The 14,950-nt window shown below is 40.8% G+C and overlaps 1 protein-coding gene across 5 annotated transcripts in view; it reads right to left on the minus strand.

Annotated features, from left to right (window-relative positions):
* Window positions 1-14,950, minus strand: part of nrg1 (neuregulin 1) — a 218,729-nt gene that overhangs the window by 34,857 nt on the left and 168,922 nt on the right. For 3 of the 5 annotated variants that reach the window (XM_043674320.1, XM_043674318.1, XM_043674316.1), the window contains 2 exons: window positions 10,556-10,676; window positions 5,935-6,002 (listed from right to left, as the gene is read on the minus strand). In XM_043674320.1, the coding sequence (XP_043530255.1) occupies window positions 5,935-6,002; window positions 10,556-10,676 (189 nt within the window). Of the gene's footprint in view, window positions 1-5,084; window positions 5,144-5,934; window positions 6,003-10,555; window positions 10,677-14,950 lie in introns of all 5 variants that reach the window. The other 2 variants (XM_043674319.1, XM_043674317.1) reach the window with 1 other exon arrangement.

Here is a 14,950-nt window from a genome sequence, read left to right on the forward strand (position 1 = left end):
AGGCATTTGGATGAGTATATGAAAAGGAAGGGTTTGGAGGGATATGGGCCGGGTGCTGGCAGGTGGGACTAGATTGGGTTGGGATATCTGGTCGGCATGGACGGGTTGGACCGAAGGGTCTGTTTCTGTGCTGTACATCTCTATGACTCTACTTGAAGTTCCATCTTGAGCATTGTGCATTCTCACTCTCTCACTGCTCTATTCAAAGTCCTGTAGTTTCTCTCCCTCCTAGTTCACCTGCGCCAACACCTTTGCTTCCTGCACCATCTTTTACGCTCTGCCTTTCTCTTTCCTCTCTTCAGTACCCCTCATTCATTCCCTTTACTCTGGTTGTCTCACTCTCTCCTTCTCTCCTCCCAAGTGCTTCAATCACTGACCTGTTCCCTCTGGTGACTGCTCGACATACCATTTGTACCACAGCCTATCTGTCTCTTACACACACACATAAAGTCTGCTGAAACAGATACCTTCCAAACCTTGAAGCATCACTTTGTTGGTTCTCTTATTCCTCAATTGGGATACATTTAAATGAAAAGTGGCTCTACATTAGGAGTACAATTTATTTAGTCAGACGTTGTCGAGTGAATCCCTTCAAATAAGTGACATTTCTCTCCATTTCTCTCTCAGACAAAGATCCTCGGTCTGCATCAGTGCGAGCCGTTTGCAAATCCTGATAAGGAATTCTTTTGTCCATTATTTCACAATCGTGCTATCTATTCTGCTAATGTAAACACCAGAATATCGCCACAATAAACTGTAGCGCGAGGGAGCCTGTTTTCTTTAAACTGTCAAAGCAGTGCCTATTCTTCTGCCTTGTTTGTTTTTCTCACTCACTGAAGGTCCCAATTATGATGCTAAGGCTGCTACTGTTAGAACAGAGCTGCAAAGATTTATCTTGCCTCTTGGATGTGGATTCCTAACAGGGTCAGACTTGTCCATGAAGGAGATCCAGTTGCATGGCCCTTTGAGTGCAGAGTTGTGTGACTACTTGTGAGCACTGTGCAATGTAACTCACGCACCTTCACTCTGTGATCCATAAGTTACAATCTCCAAGGTCTGCTTCTCTGCACGCATGAGTGAGAAATATCTGACAATGGGGGTGGCTGTTCTACAGATTCTCTCTTACAGAATAAAAAAATGAACGGCCTGTTGAGAATTGTTCTGTGCCTTCTCCCTGGTCTGCTTAGAAAGTTACTGAATGGCTAACTTTTAATTTTGATTTGGGTCCTAGATGGTGGACTGCCTGTTCGAGACCCCTGGCTGGCTCTTCTTTCTACATATTTTGCACTGCTGCCTCAGTTGAATTTCATTCCAGGACTTTATGATGTGAGTGATATTAATGCTTCATTGAGTCAGGATTTTTAAAATTTAGGGTATAGGTTTGCTCGCTGAGCTGTAGGTTTGGTATCCAGATGTTTCATTACCTCGCTAGGTAACATCATCAGTGGCGACCTCCAAGTGAAGCGAAGCTGTTGTCTCCTGCTTTCTATTTATATCTTTCTCCTGGATGGGGTTCCTGGGGTTTGTGCCAGGATGGATGTGTTGTCCCAGTCAAAATGGTGTTTTTTTTCATCCGTGTGTGGATCTAGATGCCATCTATCAACCCCTCAGAAAACGAACAAGAAATGACATCACCACAAACCCCAGGAACCCCATCCAGGAGAAAGATATAAATAGAAAGCAGGAGACAACAGCTTTGCTTCACTTGGAGGTCGCCACTGATGATGTTACCTAGCCAGGTAATGAAACGTCTGGATATCAAACCTACAGCTCAGCGAGCAAACCTACACCCTAAACCTCAACCTGAGCTACAAACCTTCACAAACCTTGCATTTTTAAAATTCTTGCATGTGGCTTTGCTGGCAAGTCAGCATTCGTTACTCATCACTAATAATCCTTGAACTGATTGGCTGATTTTTCAGATGGCAGTTAAGATTCAACCACATTGCTGTGGTCTGGAGTCACATGTAGGCCAGCCCAGGTAAGGATGGCAGTCTCCTTCCCTAAAGGACATTTGTGAACCAGGTGGGTTTTTCATGACAATTGACATATTGTCAGCATAAGGCTGGTTTTTAATGCCAGAACTTTTCAAATTAAATTAAATTGAAAATTCACCAGCAAACATGATGAGGCTTGAACCCATACCCTCAGAACATTAACCTGAACTCTGGATTACCAGTCCATTGGCACTACTGTTACAACTTAGAGGAGGCAGTAGCGTATTAATTGGTGTGGTGAGGGTATTTTCTTCACTAACTGATCACTGACTGATTCTTGTGTCAGAGGAAGTGAGTCTGTCCACCATCCTGCCAACCCATACATCTTCACAAGAAATGTGACTTTTCTCATCACTTTCGTTTCTACTCTCTTACTGACTGGTCCTTGGATGGAGGAATTATTGAAAAGGTAACAATTACTATCTATCCTTTGTTTCCACAGGAAGTTGAAGAATGAAGTCCCAGGAAGTCTAAGAATGGGATGGCACGGTGGCTCAGTGGTTAGCACTGCTACCTCACAGGGCCGGGGACCTGGGTTCGATTCCAGCCTCAGGTGACTGTCTGTGTGAAGTTTGCACATCCCTAGTGGCTGCGTGGGTTTCCTCCCACAGTCCAAACAGATGCAGGTTAGGTGAATTGGCCATGCTACATTGCCCCGTAGTGTTCAGGGGAATGAGTCTGGATGGGTTACTCTTCGGAGTGTCGATGTGGATTTGTTGGGCCGGAGGGCCTATTTCTACACTGTAGGGACTCTGTTCTATGAACCATTTACTGTGACACAGTGCTCATGACAACCTGATTGGGTAAGGGAGGCAGGCTTCTTTCCTAAAGGATATTAGTAAAACATTTTGGGTTTTTTGTGCAAATTTGGAACTTGCATAGTCACTCACAAGTAGCCATATGTCAGAATGTTATCAGGAATAGTGTAGCACTTCAACACAGGGGAACAGTATGCTTCTTGAACATTAACTTTTGTGCTCAGAGTTGGCCACTTTCTTGTTGGTTCTCTGACTCAGTTGTCTCCTTGCTTTAACTCATATCTGTTCAACTTGTAATGATTCACAGTTCAAACAATAATTTGAAAGAAGAGGCTCCTCACTTATTCTTGCGATTTTCCTCTTTGGTCTTCCTTTTGTATCTATGTCATGTGGGACTGGCCTGCACAGCATGATACTCTGTTGCCTCAAACTGATGCCAATATGCATCTATCTTTGATGCCTACAGTTTCCACCTTGGTTTATTCTTCATTCTTCCTGAGTGCATCCTTGGCTTTTATTGATCAAGCTAGCACTAAGCAGGATGTCCAAGGTGATTTATAATACCACAGAAAACAGACTTTCCCTCTTTCATCAGTCACCATTGTGCTTGCTTCACGTCGAGTCACAGATCCTTAGCTAAGCTGCTGTGTGGATGGTACGGAGCAAAGCATCGTCATTTATCTTGCCGTCACTATCTAATAGCTGTAAAACTTGTATCCATTTTTGTCTGTGTCTTGACTGTGGCTTTATACTCCCTGTGGGCCTTTAATGCAAGTGCTCCTCACTTTTTGTTACAATTTAATGACCACACAGTAAACCTTCACTCTCCCCGCCACTCTCTTCCTTCTCATAACACCAGACATTGAGTTCTACAAAACAAACACCAGAGTGCTCAAATGGATTTTCTATTTGTGAAGAAGTCATGGGGTTACTCATTTTTGAAAGCATGATATCTTTCAAGTTGTAAAGAGCACTGTGTCTGCCTGCAGTGGTACATAAAATTATCCTTTGCTTCCAACAATCAATTTGATTTCTTCAGATTCTCTCTGCCCAGTGTTTTCTCGTCGCCCAAAAGCATGAACTCCTTGCTTAGGTCTGGGCTCCACGCTCACTAGGAGCATCTTGAGGGTCCCACCCAAGCAACAATTAAAATTGAATATGCGGCAGGCTATTGAAACGTGGAAGGAAGCTATTCCCAGTCACAAAGACTGACTGTCTGAGTAATAAATACTGACCAACAAGCAGGAATAGGATCCCTATCAAGTTGGTCTAACTGATTAAGGAATATTGGGGGCTAATCGGGTCACTCTTATACAATGCTGACTGAGGTTAGCACATCTGATACGGACTGGGATCCGAGTACATGATCTGATCGGCCAAACAAATTGGGGTATTACTTTTAAATTTTGGAGAGTTCAGGGTTTTTTGGCGTAAAATGGTGATTTGAATAGAAAGACAAACTGCGCTCAAGTGCAGCACGATTCAACTTCACGTACCCATCTTTACGTGCCCACAAAACAATTCGTGCCCACGTGCCACTCCCAGGAGTCACTCGAGGAACACATTAAAACAAATTCACTCCTTAATTCTACTAGGTAATTTCACAAAATCAAGTAAGTTTTCAAATGATATTTTAAGAGTTTTATTTTTTGTCCAAATTATCTTAATTTCTGTCTTTAATTATCCCGGGATTGCTGTTCATATCAGGGAAGCCATCTCCCAGTCATCTTCCACAAATCTCTAATCCTTTTGAACATCACATCTCTGCCAGCCATCACCTCTGGGAACACCCGCAAATCTGCAGTGCTTATAGTTAAACACGGTCATCCTTCTCCTTGTCATCTTACTGCAATCCTTCTGAATCTATAGTTCTAATTACAGAACAGAATTATCTTTCTTCCTTTTTTATTCCCCCGTATAATTTCTCAATCTGCAACCTTTATTACCGAAACGGTGGAATCTTCACTGGTGTCAGTCTACTCTTTTTTCTTGACCCGTTCTAGTGAACATCATTATCCACACCACCATCTTTCTCCCCCCATTCCTTCTTTATCCTTCTCACTTTCCTTTCACCACTAAATCTGGCCAACAAATGCAACACCAAATATACTCCAGCAGCTCACTGCTTTCAATGAACTGCAGCATTTTGTCTGCCTCTGATTCCCTTCTCGGGAAGGGTTACTGCCTGAGTGAAGATAGAAACTTGGGGTTGAGGTTAAAACAGCCATAGCAGCGATATATATCAACACTGGAAGCAACAGCAATAGCAGGAATCAACAGTGTGACAAACATGCTTCGATTCAGGGGGAGACAGAAGAAGTGGACGTACTGTAGAAACTGGCCATTACGTAGTTTTGGCAGCGATCACCAGTAAATTCATTTGGACACCTGACAAGACAAATAAAATGAGAGAGAAAGAGAGGAGAAAGAAGATAAGTAACTGTCAGGATAGAGTCACCTTCAGCACCGGGCCTCATCACCTTGGTGTGGTCACCGTTTAATTCATTTTATCTGTAAATCATCATCTCTGCAAATTTGCTGACTTGCGTCAGCAAATAATTTTTTTTTAAACTTAGCAGGTGCATTTACCAGCCATGAAAATCCAACTCTTTCAAGTTTGTCTGCAATTGTATATTTGAACCAAATTAAACTTCAATGTCAAAGTCCATATTTACAGATTTAAAGGAGGCAAGATTTAATCCATGACTGTAGAATTGCCCTTTTTGAAAATGCCAACTTTCTCTCAATTTGTTAGCGATGTTGGCCAAGTCATCTCAAAGTAATCACGCATGAGGAAACAGTCCACATTCCTCTTCCTTTGGAACAATCCCTAATAATTTCTGTTTGACCATTTTGGGGCCATTAAACAATAATAGTGGGGAATGAAGAAAGTGGAGAGGAATTTAATAGCTGTAAACACAACCTACATTGATGAGGAAATGAACCTGTCCCGTACTGTTTTCAAAGTGAAAATCTAATAAAAGAGCAACAAGAACAGCAAACAGTACGAGATTAATGAGGGCCGGGTTATATTATCAGAAGTTGCCCAAATGAAAATAAAAAATAAACGTTTTAGAAGCATCTTTCTTTCCGAGCAGTGACAACACCAAGGGCTTTTTCTTTTGAGCTGCAGGGGAGAGAGAAGAATAAAACACAGACATGATTATATCTTCACATACGTTCAGGTATAAAGACCCTCATGGGTACAGTCTCTGTACATCTTTCTCCGGTGAATCCAGGGTCACACCTGAGGGGTAAAAATGGGACATAAACAGAACAAATGAACTCAAATGGTCCAGGCATGATGCTTAAAAGGCAATTAAATGCGTCGGAAATCATGGATGAAACCACATTGAGGAGAGCTGCTCAGTAGATTTGGAAGCAGCTTAGCTTCCTGAAATCAATGGCCAACTATTAAATCTGTAGCATGGCTGCCTCTCTTTTGAAGATGATGTTTGCAGAATTACTTGTGAGTTTACAAGCAACAGTGCAAGATAAATACCACTTGGGTTCCCCATACATCCATGTCTGTAGTATTCAATTTCAGGATAATAACAAGTCCACAGGAACCATTTAATATCCAAACCTTTTCAAGAAAGCTTTTAAACTTTAAAGGACACATTGACAGTGGATGATTACCTGGTTTCTTGGTTTTAAATTTCCTTTGGTAATATAACAGCCATTGCTCCAAACTTAAATTCAATTTTAGAATTGTTTCACAAGAAGGGTGGAGCAAATTTTGTGAAACCATAATGTCTATGCTTTTTCACACATTACTTACAAACATATGGAGGTTATAGCTCCAACTCTGTCTTCACAAACAAAACAGCCCATTTATCAGTTTGGACATGCAATACATTCAGTCAAAAAGACATCAGCTACCAGTTTTACCATTGCAAAATGCTCACTAAAACAGTAGCATATTGTTTAGTAGGAATTAGACACTTTGAGATAGGAAATCTTGGCATCAATGACCTGTCACCCTAAATACCTTCCTCCATATGTATTCAAGAAAACATTGAAGTATGGAATTTAAACAATGATGAGAATTTTAATGTTCATTTTCTCTATCTCTGACATTAATTAAGCTGCTTAAATGGTTCACAGGATGCAAAATTTCAGCTCAAGTACAAGACCAGCTGAGGTCCTGGTTGCTAATGGTCGAAAGGGGAATGTTGTCATAAAGATACCTTGTGGTGCAGTGAGCGTGTCCCTATCTACAAGCCTGGAGGTCTGGGTTTGAGTCCAGAGGTGCAAGATAACATCTTTGAATGTGTTGGTTAGAAAATATAAAATAAAACAAAGAATCAATTCCTTCAGTTGGTGAATTCGAGGTGGGCTTTGAAAAAAAAAAGTTTCCTAAGACTCTTGTGGTGCTGTGGTAGCATCCGTACCTATGAGCCAGAACGCCTGGATTTAATTTCCACCTATTCAAGAGGGTGGGTCACTACATGTCTGCACAGGTTCATAAGAGAAAGATTTCCTGCAGGGGCTGGAATGCATTATTTTCTCCGACACCTACTTGATATTGTCCCTTGTGTTCCCACTTTTGTTGGAATTTGGTTTCTCCCCATTGTTACACAGCCTCTCATCATTGGTTAATTTGTTGAATGGTTATATTTATAAATAAAGGATCGTTTTCACGTAGAATAGAGGAGGTTGTTGATCTGTCAGAGAGTATAGCAATTTGACTTAATCCTGGACTTTAAAAAAACGGATGTGGAAGACAGGGAGAAAGTGAGGTCTGCAGATGCTGGAGATCAGAGTCGAGGGGGTGTTGCTGGAAAAGCACAGGAGGTCAGGCAGCATCCAAGCAGCAGGAGAATCAATGTTTTAGGCCGGAGCCCTTCATCAGGAATGAGGATGAAGGGGTCCGGCCCAAACGTTGATTCTCCTGCTCCTCGGATGCTGCTTGACCTGCTGTGCTTTTCCACCAACACACGCTCGGATGTGGAAGACAGTTTAGCTTCTGCTTTCTACTTTTCTGGATGAATATTTACCAGATTAACACACCAACAGTAACAGAATGATGTTGTTCAAATGATTAGCAGAAGGAGTAGGCTTGATGCCCTGCTCAATTTTTCCATGTTTTATTTTTCACACTCAATTATTGAACATCCTTTTTGGAAGGACTCGATTGGATCATGGAGATCATTTCCAATGCCTTTGTCTTTTGCAATAAAGCTCCTCCTGATACCAAAACCCATTCTGGTAAAAGGCTAGAAAAATGAACTTCTGCTCCAAGCAGAATCACAATCCAAGCATAACATTTCTTGATAACTGTTGAATATTTATCAGGATCCAACTGCATTACAACATGTGTCAGTGTGACAGAAACACCCTATTCCACTACACCAATGATAAGATTATGTAATTGTGCATTTTTTTTAATCTACTGAACCAAACTGAACATTTTTCTGTTTCCCCTTCTGAATCCTAAGATAGGATCACTACTTCCTGGTTCGTGTAGAAGGCAAGTCCAATTCACTGGAATGTTATCTCCTGACACGATCCCAAAAGTTCTGGCTGAATGTCCAGCATCTGCTTTTTCCCTTCAAGTCAATGATTGTGAGCTGATCCAATGCTCATGCATAGTAGAGATGTCAGGCTTAATTAATGCTTACTGTCACCATCAAAATGCTCTCTAACTGATAATTAATGAAACATCATACTTGGGTTGAATATCTTATATAAGGGCACTGTATTTTGGTTGAATATTTAAACACCTTCTATTGCCTTTGTGGTCACAACTCACTTCCTTAAATCAACATGGGGAAGGGATGATTGGGTGCCAATGTTATTACATTTTTGCCCATTATTAGTCCAATAAGGCCAGTTGCTACACTTTATGAATATAACACATTAATTATAATTTGGTAAAGCCCAAGCTGATTGGTGGAGATGGCTGTGCATACTACTTCATCAGAGCTTTAGCCAATCAGTACGTCTGTGTCTCATTGTGTATCAGTCATGGTGTTTAACTGCCGTCTGCAGTTTGTGTTAAGTAGTGGAGATGGACATGCATTGTCTGAGAAAATTATAAAATGATTCACCTTTAAAAGCTACCTTTTGGCCCAATTTCTACTATTTTTAAAATCCATTTACACTGCATTTTAAATATGCCACAGGAATAATGAATGTGATGGCCCCATTGAACTTGTAACCAATCTATCCAACATATTCCCTCCCATCCACTGTTCAGTTCCACACGATTTGTAGCATTTACTTTTAAACAACATCATTTTATTTTCCCACAGTCCGTTGGAATTCCCAATTTATTTCATGATATAACACATTGACTTCAATTAATGTTGAGGCATCACTGGTGATGAGAATTTAATGGGAAGCATTTATGGGAAATCTCTGAAATAGAGCGTAATGTGGGCAGGAGGCTTTCAGAAACCTTCTAGCCACAAAGAATCTATTGAAACATCTTTTTTAAAACTGATCTTTTATCTTTATGGTGTCCTTAGTCTCTTCCTTGTAAAGTGAGTATGTGTTTATATGTACTCGTGTGTGTGCGAGAGAGAGAGAAAGAGAGAAAGAGAGAAAGAGAGAAAGAAAGAGAAATATGTATGTTTAAGTCCAGATATGTGTATACAATTGGGTGCAATTGTATACATTAGTGCGTGTGTGCGCAAGTAGTTACACACATATATATTCGCATAAGTGAATGTGGACAAAGGGAGCCTTTCACATTGATGCTATTTACTGCAGACTGTCCACTAAACATAGGATGGTGAGCGGTCTGTATAGGACAAGGAGGCACTCAGTAAAGCAAAGCTCAAAGGCCCCCTTAAAATTAGAAAAACCATCTTGTTATTCTAGAGGTTAGTATTTTAGTAAAACAGGATTAACACGGTGCTTCAGGGGAAGCACATTATATTTCAGAAGTGTTTCTCAAGTCGAATTTAAGTAACAGGACATTCAAAAGAGTTCAAAGGTCTGATCACGTGCCTAATCCATGCAGCTTTTTGACAACAAATCAGCTCATTAGATCATAGGTAACAAAAGAAGCAGTTTGAGGTTGGATTTGACAATCGGGGTTGAGCACTCGTTTTAATCCTGAGAGACAGCAATTCCTATCATCGCTATCGGTTTAGAACTGTAGGAATTTGCTTTCAGCTTAAACCATTCTGGTTTTGAACAATTTCTAGTTAACACATGGATGTAATTAACTGGTTTTAGTGGAACAACTTGGTGCTGAAAGTCAAAGTGGGTTTTGCTATGTTGATGCTGAATGTTTCAATGGAGGTTGGATGCTGAAGTAATTCTGTATTTTCTCTTAAAGAAAGGATGTTGGCTTTGAACACCATCTTCTAAGAATTCTTCAAATGCAGAGTCCATATGTTAAACTGGAAGCTATGAGGACATTCCAGTTTTGTAAAATGACTGGGCTCCACTAAATATGGGTGGCAATTGTCAGGTTCTGTAAGGAATAGTGACGTACGAAATTAATGCTTCCCACCATCAGAGTTTTCTCTCATCTCGTGTTTAGGTGTACAGTAGACTAATTAGATGGGAAACTGATTGCTGTGAGTGGACAACTCATTACTATTATGTCACTTCACTGCCAGATTGATAGATGAATTATTTGAAACTTTGGCCTGCCAAAGATTCTTGAACTCAAGCGGTTACGGTGTAAGAGCTGGGTAACTTTCCAAAACTGCAGCTCTACTGGGATCATTGACAGCTGTCTAGTATCACTAGCAATTAAAAACAAATCTGTACTCTCAGTACAGTGCCACTAGAACAGACATGTAGAAAGATTAGAGTGGAAGAAGGGCTGGATTCACTTACTGACAGGAGAGTTTATTAATACCATTGATAACGAAACACTGTCCTCCATTCACACAGTAGTGCCGATCGCTCTCGTTGCATGGCCTTGCGTGGCCTGACCAAGGCGTCGGTGAAGTGGTAGCTGCAGGTGGCAAGAACAGCAACATTAGAAACATAGTTGTTACCTATCGTGAACAGCACATCAACAAGGTGTGAAGTTTAACACTTTCAACAGCAGTCCAATATACCAGCACAGAACCTATTGTGTCACTATAATTATTCAAGTACCATTGGGAGAATGAACAGGATCCATACCTCAATCTTCCATCTCAGCATTCAAATTCCTTCCTGACCTCACTCCTCCCTATCTCTGTTGCCTGCTGCTGTCTTATGAGAACGTTCCTTCAAATCACTCTTCTTATACATACTTCTGCCACCATTCGTGTCTAATCCTTTTGCATCCTAAACTCAATTTATACTTCCTTCAGTCTTTCTGTTTCTCCATGTCTTTCTTGTCCTTTTAGATCCTATCTAAAACCTGCAGTTTTGATTTTGATCAGACTTTTTTTTTGGCTGTAATCCCTCCTTCTTTGACTCCAGGTTAATGTTTTCTGGTTGGAATCTTCTGAAAGACATTGAGACATTTTACTCCGTTCAAAGGAACTGTATAAATGTAAATTGTCTCTTTCCTTGGTTGCATCGAGGAATAGACTTTGGTTTAAATACATTATTTCTCGGCCTGTGATTTGCAGCCAGTGACATTACACTTTAGATATGATAAATGGGATATTCAGCACTTGTCCACCTTCCAGTTCAGTTTACTGCTTGAATCCAAACATTTAAGCGAGAAGCTGTGTCCTCTGCATTGTGGTGGGCACATCATATATGGTACCAATCGCATCGTTTAACCAATCACCAACGCCAAACACCTAGTCAGATCGGTGCGATTGTAAATATGATCACGCCTGGGATGAAACCAGATTGGGTGATAATTTGCATGCAGTTCTCCATCCACTGAAATTAATAGCTCAGAATGTTTGCTCAAGTGGACTTCTGCATCGATGTATCTGTACTCACCCTGTGACTTTTCAAACATGGAGCAATGGATCATAAATTTAGATTTGCCTGAACAGCAGTTTAAAAGTTAAAAATTACACTACCTGGTCATGGGGAGCATGAATAGAATCAGACATCTGATCCGTTGCAATTGAGTGTGTAGTGCCAGAAAATTCTCCTGCTCCTCAGATGCTGCCTGACCTAGCTGTACTTTTCCAGCACCACACTCTCGACTCTGATCTCCAGCATCTGCAGTCCTCACTTTCTCCTACCTGATCTGTTGCAATAAAAGCAAATATACTGCAGAGGCTGGAGATCGGAAATGAAAAGCAAAAGTATTGGAGAAATTTGGCTTCTCTCATAGTAAAGTTAACATTTCAAGATTTCCCTCACCATAAAACAAAACACAAGGTTTGCTCTCAGTGCAGATGACCTATTTTCTGCTACTAACACCTTACCATTCACATCATCTTGTCATCTACAGCTCTTCCCTAGTAAAGGCACCATATGCCCAGTGGACCATGCTCTCATTCGAAAGGGCCAACTGATGATGGTGTAACCTGAAGATCACCATGTCTCAAATAAGGGGCGAGATTGAGAAGGGGGTCCTGGACGGTAACCTCAGCTGCTCAGAAAGTAAACCCGTGTCACTCTGCATAGCAAACCAGCCATCCAGCTAACTGAATTAACCTTTTCCCTACTACCATTAACACTATCCTTTCCCTTCTATTCTGGGGCACCTTTACTAACTGTTGCACTTGGTCCTCCATCCTTTCTCAGTGTCATAAAACCCACTACTTTCCCAGCCCTTTTCAGTTCCAGAGAGTCTCATTGGACTCAAGGTGTTAACTGTTTCTCTTTCCACAGATATCACCAGATTTGCTGAGCTTTTGCAGTAATTTCTCTGCTTTTTTAAATCTGATTGCACCTGGGTCAAAACACTCCCGTATCAGCATTCAATTCTAAACAGCACAATGAGGAGGACTCAAGTGCAATGGAGCTCTAATCACTGGTGAACATGTTGACAGGACTGGGTGGCTCAGTGGTTAGCACTGTTGCCTTGCAGCACCAGGGACCTGGGTTTGATTCCACCCTCAGCCAACTGTATGTGTGAAGTTTGCACATCCTTCCCAGTGTCTGCATGGGTTTCCTCTGGGTGCTCTGGTTTCCCCTCACAGACCAAAGATGTGCAGGTCAGGTGAAATAGCCGTGCTAAATTGCCCATAGTGTTCAGGGATGTGTAGGTTAGGTGTGTTAGCTGTGGACGGGATGCTTTTTGAAGGGTCGATGTGACTTGTTGGGCCTACAGGCCTGTTTCCACACTGTAGGGGTTCTACTGTCAGCAAATGAACAGCACGATTTGATTGTATTTTGTCACATAGTTCACTTTCAAATGCTCTAACCAGTTTAATGTTCACTTTCAAATAACTCTTTTGATTTAGTGTTATTGGAAACGATTCACATGACTGAACACATTTCAATATCAACTAGGATAAACTGGTTAGCCAAAACAAAAGAGAGATGTTAGAATTGTGCCATGAGTACAATAATTGGCAGAACAGTACTTTTATGTGAGACTCTTCCCCATCTGATGTTGGCTGATCTGCTCAGAGCTTCCCGCATGACCTTTGAATGACAGATTGAGATTTTGTTTCGACACCATTTGTTCATTTTGTTTGTGATCGCACACAGAGTTAAGTTTTAAAAATCTACAGTCACCAATTTTACATTCAGAATGGAGAGATGGAAAATTCGAACAAAAATAACCTCCTTCAACAGACTTTGAGTTCCCACTCCACTGGTTGGTCACATAAAAATGAATTGGTAATTTTAATCATCTTAAACAGTCAATTCTGTCCCTCACCACACTGCCTCGGGGCTCCCAAGCACCCCATGCCTTATGCTACAGATTCCCTTCATCTTCCTAATTGAACAGGCGCCTCAGATACTGAACTCTGGTGTACTCCTCCTGTCAGTCACTGTCGCCTTGATAAGTGGGCTTCAAGCTTGCATAGAATATTCGTGCAAGTAAAACAAACCAAACATCGACCCTCTGCATTGGGCTGGGAGGGCACGCAGTCATTCGGGCTCTGCTGACGCCTCAGCTAAATATATGGACGTATGATTGATAAACGAACAGACCTGTATATACAAATGATAAATTCTGATCTCTGTATGTAAATGTTTACGTATGTATGGCATGACCAACTGTACAGACCATCAAATTATTTTATGAATAAAGTATATGTTTGAAATAAAAAAAAATTAAGAATGGGAAAGACCACCGTGTAACGCCTGCCTGCCTAAGCATAAGGGGCCGACGCAGTAAGGGGGCCCTGCTAACCCCCAGCTAAATATGTGGAGAGTAATCGTACAGACCTGTAAATATGAATGATTACTCTGTTTCAGTATGCAAAGAAATGGAATGTTTACATATGTATGGCATGTCCAATTGTACAGATCATCGAAATATTTTATGAATAAAGTATATTTTTGAAATTAAAAAAAATTAAAAATGGGTTCTCTACATGATGCACGAGTCAGGGCCACATATTCTGCTATTCCGAAGACCCCTTTCTAAAGACCAGAAAAAACTAAACCTTTCTGGAAAGGTCTGGACTTTTCTCATAAATGTTGTAGTATTCAGTGAATACATTTAATTGTACAAATTAATTCATATGAGCTGTATTCTAAACAGCAATAGAGCTCATTGTGGTACAATGGATTTACGCTGCTAAGACATGTATTTAAAAGAAATACTAGCAATTGAAATGATGTAGACTCTTAAGAAATTTACAGTACTGTTTACTCCTTTTCCTTTTGGATACTGCTGTGAATAAATTTATAACAGAAAAAAAAATTAAGAGCAAGAATATGATCTAAGGTCTTTCTGAAGTTAAATGTGGGTCCGTTTAGTTATCAGAATGTCCTGGTGCTTCAAATGTACGTAAATGCAATTTTGTTCAAGGATCAAATGCCTTGGGGTTGATTGCTGGATAGAGTCAAACTCCAATGTTTGTTTGTTTCTCTATATGCTACTGTACAGAAACGAACTGCTTCAGTGGCCATGCTTACATATAAAGACATTTTTATGAATAAAGTATATTTTTGAAATGAGAAAAAGAGCAAGGTGTTGTATTAAGGAATGTCATTGTCTTTCACCACCCCTTGTATTCCCCCAAGCATCCTGCACCCACCCTCTCCCCTTACTTCTTATGTTGTTTCCATGCTTCAGAACAGACTCCCAACATTGACAAGCTCAGCTTAACTCTCTATAAAGAATCAACCCCTCGATGCACTGAAGAGAGAGAGAGAGAGAGAGAGAGAGAGAGAGAGAGAGAGAGAAAGAAAGAAAGAGAA

The sequence above is a fragment of the Chiloscyllium plagiosum genome, chromosome 32 (assembly GCF_004010195.1).
Source record: "Chiloscyllium plagiosum isolate BGI_BamShark_2017 chromosome 32, ASM401019v2, whole genome shotgun sequence".
Classification (NCBI taxonomy): Eukaryota; Metazoa; Chordata; class Chondrichthyes; order Orectolobiformes; family Hemiscylliidae; genus Chiloscyllium; species Chiloscyllium plagiosum.